Source organism: Anoplophora glabripennis, unplaced genomic scaffold (genome assembly GCF_000390285.2).
Source record: "Anoplophora glabripennis isolate ALB-LARVAE unplaced genomic scaffold, Agla_2.0 scaffold590, whole genome shotgun sequence".
NCBI lineage: Eukaryota > Metazoa > Arthropoda > Insecta > Coleoptera > Cerambycidae > Anoplophora > Anoplophora glabripennis.
This window is the reverse complement of record NW_019416683.1, coordinates 213823-224428: the sequence shown is the minus strand read 5'-3', so window position 1 is coordinate 224428 and position 10606 is coordinate 213823. Positions and strand designations below refer to the sequence as shown.

Here is a 10606-nt window from a genome sequence, read left to right as displayed (position 1 = left end):
GATTATTGAAATAGTCGAATACCGACTTTCCGATTATTCAAATCATCCGATTATGTGCTTCACTAGTGTATAGAACATTTTTTTGAATCGCGGTAGTAAACGGTTTGGAATCTGCCTCTAACAGTAAGGGAGATGTACCTATTAACCCACAAATATAACATGAGACTATCAAAATTATTTTTAATGTGACTAAACTCATTTTTTATTACTCGTGAGGGATAAGTCCTGTCTTTAAGTTTGTTTTTTAGATCGGTAAATAACTGTGCCTTCTTTCCTAGTGGTTGGTTCTAATGAGTCCCATGGCACCGTGGCCTAATTAGGTCTATCGTGCGTCCCACTACTAGTCCTATTCAGCAAGTAGTTTTGTCCTTTTGACAAAGTCCAAAATCTTTCTAGCTGACACTTTTCTCAGTTCCTTGGGTTCCTAATAACGTCTCCCCAGGAGCGTCATTCTACTACGTGCAAATCCTGGGCACTCGCTCAGGATATGCAGAGAAGTATCATCTGCCGAGTCACATCCTCGGCAGACCGGACTGTTTACAAGCTTTAGCTTATGTAGATGTTTTCGAAAGTGACAGTGTCTCGTTATGAGTCCTGTCACTCTCCCGAGCCACATTTTATTCAAGCTCAGTAAATCGTTTGCTCTTTCCTTTGAAGGATACTCCATGAGCTTCTTAGAACGGCCATATTCTGGCCTTGAAGTCCAGTATTTCCTATGTTCTGTCTCGGTCCATTTGCCCAGAGCCCGCCTGACCTCACTGGGAGATATACCATAGAAGGGCTCCGGGCCAATGAACTCCGTCTCGGATCCCTTCCTAGCAAGTTAATCCGCTTTCTCGTTTCTACAAATGCCTTTGTGCCCCGGCACCCAATAGTCTAACTGTATTATTGGTGGCCAGTTCAGTCAGCATTTGTAAACAATCCCACGCAAGTTTTGAACTTATCCTGTGTGTGCCTAAAGCTTTAATTGCAGGTTGACTATCAGAGAATATATATATGAGTTTACGTTTATAACCTCTACGTACATTCTTTGCCAGGGATGCCATTATCGCGAAAATTTTTGCTTGGATTGCGGTAGGGAACTCCCCCAGACTATAGCTTACACTCCATCTGGGTCCATATATTCCTGCACCCGTCCCTCTGGCCATTTTGGAGCCATCTGTAAACCATACTAGGCTCCATCTTTCCAGGGTATCAAACTCTTCTTTCACTTGCCTTGATCCTCTATCCGAGTCTCAAATGGCTTGTGGAAGTGGAACCTTAGAACCGTCCTGTCAGATACTATCCCAAGAGTTGGTTCCGACATAGATGTGTCCATGATCCTGGAATAGGAACTACCCCTCCAGTCGTTGTTATTCCTGAGTTGATATGCTGCTAGCCATGCTTCTCTTTCCACCACTCTATGCAGCGGTGGTAGATTTAGCATGACTTAGTACAGCTGTCGGTGTCGATGCCATCGCTCCCGTCATACCTAAACAGGCCTGTCTCTGAATTCAATTCAGTTTTTCCCTCGCTGTGGTCTGTTGTGTTTTTATTTTTGTATAATAATAACTGTGCCTACTGTATTTATTTGCATGTGGTAATCACATTTATCACCCGCGAATTGACAATAAAATACACTAAATTTAAATAAACTACGTAAATCTATGTTAGCGCCATCTCTTAATTTTTCATTTAAATGACAGTTGACAGTTATTTATGTCGACCTAAACTGAATAAAAATCTGAAAATAAATTAATTAAATTCTGTGAAAACTTGATTAGAATTCCTACCAGTACCAGAAAGTGATGCAGATACAGATAACGAATTCGTAATAAAAAATATGTGCAATTCATACAGTTGTCTATTGTTCAATTAAGCAGATGAGCACACACATTTCGTTCGCGCACTCTACTTAAGACTGATTTTATTGAGGCGAAGTGCATGGCACTATCTATTAGTAGTCAAGGGAGCTACGTAGTGGGAAGCCTTCCGAGAAACCGAACAAATTTTCATCAGTATACATGTATCTACCACGAAGATATAACATTTTGCGTTAAGCAAGTTTTCGATAGTTGTCATCAAATTACACATTGAATAGCACACAGCAATCAAGTTGCATAAAGCTGGTAAAACAACCATGGAAACATATCAACTGTTACAAAAGTGTGTTGATGTGTTTGGTAGGTTTTGTGATGGAGGAGACAGCGTGCACGATGATGAGAGGACAGGGTGTCCTCGCAATCATGAAAACATCGAAGCTGTGCGCTCTGCGCCAAAGTCTGATCGTCGATCAACTATCAACAATGTTGGCAGACCGACTGTGTATGAATACATGTTAAGCGAGTTTTTAATAGTTGTCATGGAATCACATTGAACAGCATATAGCAATCAAGGTGTTTAAGAGCTGGAAAAACAACCACAGAAACGTACCAACTGTTACAAGTGTTCCTGTGGTTCGGTACATTTTCTGATTGAGGAGACAGCATGCATGATGATGAGAGGACAGGGTGTCGTAGATTAATTATCAACAATGTTGGCAGACACACTATGTATGAATATGGTGACTCACAACTTGTCCAAAAAAATTTCAATACCATAAAAAATTTTTTTGTAAAATCCTTAGTAGTAGTCTAACATCATACGCATTGTGTGCTGTACGCAATTTGCGCTTTCCCTCCACGTGTCCCTAGGCGATTCAGAATACTGAAATCCAATTTTAGTATTGTTTTTACGATAGTGTTTACATTAATTTTTCAAGTGTCAAAAATGGGTTACGTGTATAGCAACTTGGGGTTGAAGGAAATCCTTTTAATTTATGGTGAAGCACAAACCCAGCCGTCAGGCAAAGGTGGTCAAACTCTTCTTTGTAATAATAAAAAGGAAATGATGTATTTGGATTAAATTTTCTACTGCTCTACCAATCAGAAGTGTGAGGTTTATTATTTGTCCTGTCGAGTGAAAACTGACTTTGGATCTTGCAACTCTATATTTATATCAGTTGATGCTTATAAGATTCCGTATTATTTCAGAAATTGTGCAGAGAATAAACATATTACTCGATTTTAAGGTAGTCGCTTGTTTTATACTTTATATTTAACCTAATTTATGGGGAGCTTTGCGGTTGTTTGGGCCTTGGTCTCCAGGACAACAATATTACACCCCTTTGCATATTTCCTTTCAGAGGCACTACAGAGTACACCCACACATACACTTGTCTATTAACACAGATTCATTCATGAACAAAAAAATACAATGTAAGTTCCAATAAATTTATTTTTAAATATTTAATAGTACAATAATTTAGTATTCTAAAACTCCATCAACAAGCATTATTTATTTTAAAAGGTCTACTTATAGAATCATTACAAACTAGCAGCAAGCAAATAATAAAATCATAGTACAGCCTTTGTTTAGATTTAAAACCCTTGAAAATTTTTACATTAAGATATACCATTAAAAAGATCACTTATATAGGTTTCGGGATTAGTAATCGCATCCAACAAACCTGAAAACAAAAAATAAATATATAAAATGTCTCCGCCAGCATTAAAACGCAGGATTTTTCCACAATTTGCAAATTAAATCGCCATAAAGACTTACCTGCTACATCACAGAATTCTGGAAAGGAAGTACAGGGTAGAAGCTCCTCTGTATAATAAGCCAATAGCTTCTCTGAAGATTTCATGAGAGACTCGTCGTTATGACGGATGTAGTCCGCAAGGTTGTTGGGCCACTGCTCATCTGGTCCGGACACATTCTGTTGAAAAAATGTTTAGTAAAACCTGTCTTGCATTAACCGATTTTTTTTACATGATAAATTGGTCAAGTTACATGTGAATGCAAAAACATAAAAGTGGGCTGGTCCAATAGGTAGGTAGGTAAGCACTTCTTTATTATACTAATTTTTCAGTAATAGGCCCAATCAGTTGAATTTTTTTTTGCATATTCTAAAAATTTACCCTTTAGTTAGTTAGTATGCCAAAAATCAATTTTTTGTTTCAATAAGAAATGTGTGAAATAAATTAATGAAGAGCGCAGAAAAACATTGAGGAACCATCGCCTGACGTCATAATACCGGTACAGGCGACTAGCAGAGCACTCTGCTCACGCTCCCGCTCACTCCCCATCCCATTCCGTTAATACACACGGTGTGGTTCGCTTGGCAGTTTAGTTAATCATTGTTATTATGTCTAAATAGGTCGAAACCGAGGATTGTACAAATATTGTATAGTTCCAGGCTGCAAAAGTATCTCAGTATCGACTCCGAATAAAATATTTATTTCATTACCGAAAAATGAAAAGTTTGTGTGATGTTAACCACGGTTTCCCTAGCCACGGTTTATGACCAGCAGGAAATCATCTTTGGGATGGAGGAGCTCAGATCACCGAATTGTGGGCGGAAATTTTTACTACATTTGCATGTTCATTGCACCTCGCTTATAAAAAAATTAAAATAGAAGGACAAGGGAAGCTATAAGCAACTCGGATATACCTTCATTTTTCTTTAGTTGTACGTCTAGGGGGTTGTAAAATATTTTTTGAACATTTAGAGCACAATTTTCAACCTTATACCGGAAAAAAATTCTACCCCATCTAAATGTCCATGTGTTCACAAAAATGTCAAAGTACGTCGGCGAGAGGGACCTATAAGCAACTCAATCACCCTCGTTTTTCTTTGGTTGCCCATCTAGGGGGTTATAAATATTATTTGAACATTTAAAGCAGAATTTTCAAATTTATGCCGAAAAAAAAATTTCTACTCCATCTAAACATACCCGTTCACAAAAATTTCGAAATACGTCTGCGAAAGGGACCTACAAGCAACTCAGAATCACCCTCGTTTTTATTTGGTTGCCCGTCTAGGGGGCTATAATTATCATATTTGAACATTTAGAGCATAATTTTCAAATTTATGCTGAAAAAAAAATGTCTACCCCATCTAAACGTTCCCACTCACAAAAATTTTGAAATACGTGACGAGAGGCATGACCTATAAGCAATTTATTTAAATAATAATATTTTACAACCCCCTAGACGGACAACCAAAGAAAAATGAGGGTGGTTCCGAGTTGTTTCAAATACTAGTCAAAGTACTACTGGCACATACATGTCGTTGCATACATCTACAAGTACCGAGTCTAGTAGGTTGGATACATTTGTACAAAAATGGAACCCAAAAGAAAATGTAGAAAAGCGAACCATTTATGTTCGTCACTGAGAAAAATCCGAAAATGTATTTAGGTATTCCAAGTCATTCTATGTTTTGTGAGAGACCTTGTATCAAGCTGTGGTCACTGTTTATAATAAATGTCAAAACAGCCATAAAGTAGATGTGGCCTCAATATAAGGAATGCCTGCAAGTTGGGGAGACAGGAATTCATTCCCGATATAGACTTATAAGTGTTGAGCACTGTACTGTTAATAATTGATTTTATGTTATATTTAATTCCTGGATTGTTATAAATATTTTCTCAAATTACCGTGTTTTAACAGTTTATAATAAATATGTTGTGTGAAAAATGCACTTCAACAAGACTTGGTATATATCTCTTATACACTCTGTATATATACACTTAAAAATATAGGTAAAAGTATAGGCAAATATGTATCTCTCCGACTGCTCGCAACTTGATCCGCCGAGTGGCCGGTATCGTGACGTCATTACCTGTTTTCCTGCAGTGTTGACCTTTTTAAGGGTCTTACAAATTCAGAATTAAATATATCACTTAATTATTATTAATCCTATTGACCTAATTCTTTTACGATATATTTAAGTGGTAAAATACTATCAGAAAATGAAAGAAAAAGTTTAAAATTATATATCACTCAATTCAGTCTGAATATATCATTGGAACAATATGCGAAAGCATCAGCACATTACAATTTCCAAGCATGGAAGACACACAAAAACACTTAAATTCTGATCTAATACTTTTGGTTGGTAAAAAAATTAATATTTGAGATGAATATCTTCAGGAAGTTTTTATTTTTAAATTTTGAGATCGTATGCAGGATCATTATAACAATTTCTTGACTAATTAGTTGAAAGATTTATGGAGCAAACATTGGTAAACATTTGAATTACATCAAACAACGTACCTTAAAGAAGTAACTGTATATACCATCTACTAATCCAAAGAACACCAAATAGGGCTTGTAAACGGCATATTCCTTAACAGTTTTGTCCGAGAGGGTCTTAGCGGGGCCGGTGGGTTGACAATGCCTGGCTTGTGCGAGAACTACCAGCCTTTTGAGGTGCGAAAGCCTGTGACTTTTCCACTGCTCCGCGGAGTGCAAGAGAACGGACATCGTGGACCAATACAGAGGTCCCTCGGCTTCGTAGCACGACTCTATCCACCGTTCCGTATTACTCGCTTCGAGATACGACATTAAACTCGATTCCTCTCGCTTACTAACGCGAGTTCTGCAAAAACACGAGAATTAAATACAGCTCCATCGCGATGAGTAGAATACTCACGTATTGATCACGTAAAGTGCAACATGAACTAAGTAAGGGACGACGTGCATATTGCTTTGCGGTCCGCCGCCTCCCGTGTCCTCGTGGAAGGATTTTTCCTGGGCGAACCTCAGTAGCAGGAGTTTTAAATCGTGGATGGTAGAACTGTGTCCTATGTCTCTGTGGTTCGTGCTCTCTTGAAGATACGTATTGTGCCTGGCTAGGCAACTGGCAAAGGCGGACTCTGGCACCTGCGGTCCCCACAACGGCAGAAGACCGTTGCATTTCGTGTTGGCATTTTGGAGGGCGGCGGATTCCCATTCATCACGTGCCCTAGCCAATCTAAAAACAAATATAAAATAAATATAAATACATTCAAAGCTAAATTAAAAACATTTTATTACTTGTAAGTGTACTAACCTGACGGCGCTCATGTGGCAATCAATGTGAACGATATTAAAGTGACTGACCGTCGTGTACCCAACGGTCTTCCTCGGTTTTGCCTCGAAATCGTCAACGTTGCATCTTTTCGTAAACGTGTAGATCCCGAGAACTTTCGTCGGCTGATACTTGTAGCCCTCGCGACAAATACAGCAGACCAATCCGGACTCCTCTCCCAACTCCTCGATCTGCTGGAGTATCGTGGATTTCGCGGTGACCTGCCCCTTGTCGTTAGTCCGCATTCCTAACTGTCCCAGTTGTTTCTCGCGCATGGCCATGGCAAGACGTTTCTTTTCCGATCTGGTGAAGTCTCTGACGGCATCTATTTGCTTCGCGACATCAGGGTTGGTGCACAACGCTTCCAGGAGGTTCTCGGCTAGGGATCCGACGTGTTCGTCGGACGATACCTGTTCCAGTCTGTGGATGATGGGAATGGTTTCGGCAGCTGCAATGGCAACCTAAAAAAAAAAAATTACATTAATTAACAAGTTTTTCTCGTATAATGTCAATGCTTACTTGTGTTTTTTCATGACTGTGGGCCAGACCGGTTAAAAATCGCAGGATATACTTCAAAGCAGGTTTCGATATAAAATCTTTCAGTTCGTCGCTGTCGGTCCTTAAAAGTGTTGGTTTCACGCATGGCGCATGCATTGTTATGTATTCCAGTGAGTTTTTCACAATGTCCAGCGATATTATGTAGTCTTTGAGGCTGTTACCGATGGCATTCTTCTCGATACCGTTCGTTAAAACGCAGAACATTTCCAGTTTTTGTTGCTCATCGGAATTGTGTTCGAAGTCGTATTTATTGAAATCGAGGACGGGTTTGAAATGGTCGAGGAGTATTTCCATTTTTTCCTTGTTTCCGTACACGAGAGCCGCTAGTACTCTCGTGAGGTGTACAAGGACCGCATTGTTATTTTTGACGCTCGACTGACTAGTACAGGATAGTAGAGATTTGACATATTCAGGACTGCCGAATGTTTGCGAGAATTTCTCAAACTGATCAAACGATTCGCTCGTGGCCTTCGATAGGATCGTTTCCATTATCTAAAAAAGAAAATTGAAACTGTCTGATTTAAGCTGAAATAAAAACGCTTAATACTTACGTCTAACAGCTGTTCTGTGACGGCAGCTTGACTAGAATCGGGTTCACTGTCTAAACATAGTTGCAGCGTCCTCAAAAACACCTCCATGGCACCTACTTCTGGCTGTATAAGCACTTCTTGGCAACGATTCACTTTAACACACAACCTGAATAACTTTAGTAGAACCTGCAGCAGGGGACGGGCCCTAAACACGCTCTGAATCGCTCCCAATCTTGTTACCATAACCTTAAAAGTGTTTTAAATTTAATCAAGTTCCAGATTTGAAAAATTTTCAATATTTTATATAAAAATTGCTCTTCGTTGCACTTGACTTGAAGAAAATGACCTGATAAAAAAATATATCAAAAACGGCCTGCTAATCTTAAATTACCTGAAGGCCTCCACATTCAGCCAGAACGTTCGCCATTTTGTAAACTTCTTCATTATCTACGGTACTCTGCGATTTGTTACTAAGAGTTTCGATAAATTCTTCAGTGGCGTCCCCGAGGAGCCCTCTCATACGATACACGACCCGCATCGCTTCGTGATCACCACCCTCTGCCAACCAAACCTACAATAAAAAAATTCTAAATATTACAAATAAAATGCAGGGCTAACACCTTACCTTCTTATACACATCCTTAACGGGCAAATCCAGGCTCATAATCTTGTTATTCACCAACAACTCCATTCCATTATCGTCCTCAAGAAGAGCCACCAGTTCGCAATCTTGACATATCTTGTTCTTCACGTCCCTCATGAGGGGGCCCAGGCCTGCCTCTAGACTCGAATAAGGATTGCCCAACATCCGCCCCTGGAGGAAGTCTTCTTGTTGGGGGTCCTTCTCCAGGGTCAAGAAGAATTCGCCGATGTCGTTTTCTTCTGGGTAAATTATCGAACAAAGCCGCTCGAAGATGAAAACTGGCGTTAGTATGTCCTGGAGGCTGTACTTCTCGACCGTCTTGATGCAAACGGACATGAAGGCCTTCGTTTCCTCCTCGGTACCTGCAATATGACGACATTTAATATTTCTGCTTATAACGACTTACAAATAATAATTTTAATAAAATGATGAGAGTAATTTTTGATAAATCAGATAATATTTGACAACAATGCATGGTGACCATTTTTAACTAATTATTACCTGTAGTCATTTCCTCCAGCAACTCCAAAAGTTTCTCCTGCGTGTCGTCTATCAATCGAGTCCTCTGCACTACCAGCCTCCTCAAAGACAGATATCCGTTGAGGACGGCTCCGACGAGCCTTCCCTTGTACTGTCGCCTGATAGCCACGTCATCAAGGAAGGACGAGAGCAGCTCGGTTAGTTGATTAAGGGCGTAGCCTTGGGCGAGGTCTGAGGTCAGCGTCGTTTCTTCCAATCGGTGAAGTTGTTCAATTTCTACCGTTACCAGTTGCGCCAACACCAGAAGGACTCCCTGGACGGTGAGGTACTGTTTCCAAGGCGCTTCCTGAATCAAATTCTGGTACAGAGTGAGAAATTCCGCAGAACTTTCACCTGCTACCCTTAGTTCTACCAGGAAATGCGTCAGCAGGTTGAGGATCTGGAATTTTAAAATGATTCTGAGTATTTACAAATAATAACGGTTATAACATTGTGCAAGAAAAAATGCCTACCTCTCTTTTACGTTCGAAACTGCCACACATAAGTTCGATAATATTACAGGCCACCTGTCGTGCCAGGCGCGAACTAGAGTTAAATATAACCGCCTTAAGCCAAGACGTATCGTTCAAGTTCAGTTTATTGTTGCCAAACGATCTTCTCATGTTTCTCCTCCAATTTCTTGCATATTTTTCGGCCAGGTAATACTTCCTCGTCTGAAAAGAGCGTGTTACTTAATTTCTACAAAATATATAATTTTGGGCGTATACCTCTTCTTTACCATTTGGTATGGATGATTTACTATCCAATTTCTTGGGCAGTCTAGCTTTCCACCCGGCAAAAGTATGGTCAGCGTCCTTGTCAAGGAATTTGTAGACATCGACCGTTATTCCAGTTAGAGGAACCTTAGCATTGGAACTAGTGGCGGTATTTGCTTTTTCCTGTAAATTTGAAATTCATAAGAAAACTACAAGAATTAATATTTTTTAATTTACTTAATAGCGCTGGAAAAACTAAACCTGCACTGCAAAAGTAGTAGGCCTATTCTCAATATTTAGATATGTGCAAAACTGACAGCGCAAGCATAGGCTGAACATATCGGAACACTATGCAAAATTAACAGCACGTTACAATTTCCTGGCAGGAAATACACAAAATTATTTTACATCAAGAAGTAGTCAAAACTGAGGTTTGATTTATTTGACTTTACTGCCTACTGTTTTGCTCCTGAAGTTTTTTTTCATAGCTGCAAGGTATTTAAAACATAAATTCCCAAAGTTTAATAAGTTCAGGCATAAAACGCTACTCGCAGTATTGCCTACTTTACTCCCCGTCATTAAACCCTAATCTCTCTGTCAACTGTCAAAACTTAATTTAACCTCACTGTCAACTGTCAAAACCTAACCTAACCTCTTTGCTAACTATGAAATTTAAAGAATGGCATCTTTAAAATTTGTGTATTTTAAACATGTAGCGTGTAAACCGTTGACAATGTTTCAGGACATTCAAAAATTATGATTT

At 39.3% G+C, this 10606-nt stretch overlaps 1 protein-coding gene across 1 annotated transcript in view; it reads right to left on the bottom strand.

Moving 5' to 3' along the window:
* Positions 1-3237: 3237 nt before the first annotated feature.
* The window catches only part of LOC108913608 (E3 ubiquitin-protein ligase UBR4), a 48121-nt gene continuing 40752 nt past the window's right edge, over positions 3238-10606 (bottom strand). The window contains exons 29-40 of the mRNA XM_023455234.1: positions 9856-10026; positions 9601-9801; positions 9110-9527; positions 8591-8970; positions 8357-8536; positions 7987-8211; positions 7397-7927; positions 6860-7338; positions 6461-6781; positions 6082-6406; positions 3583-3739; positions 3238-3487 (exon numbers count right to left, since the gene is read on the bottom strand). Of these exons, the coding sequence (XP_023311002.1) occupies positions 3423-3487; positions 3583-3739; positions 6082-6406; positions 6461-6781; positions 6860-7338; positions 7397-7927; positions 7987-8211; positions 8357-8536; positions 8591-8970; positions 9110-9527; positions 9601-9801; positions 9856-10026 (3453 nt within the window). The 3' untranslated portion in view covers positions 3238-3422. The remainder of the gene's footprint in view (positions 3488-3582; positions 3740-6081; positions 6407-6460; positions 6782-6859; positions 7339-7396; positions 7928-7986; positions 8212-8356; positions 8537-8590; positions 8971-9109; positions 9528-9600; positions 9802-9855; positions 10027-10606) is intronic.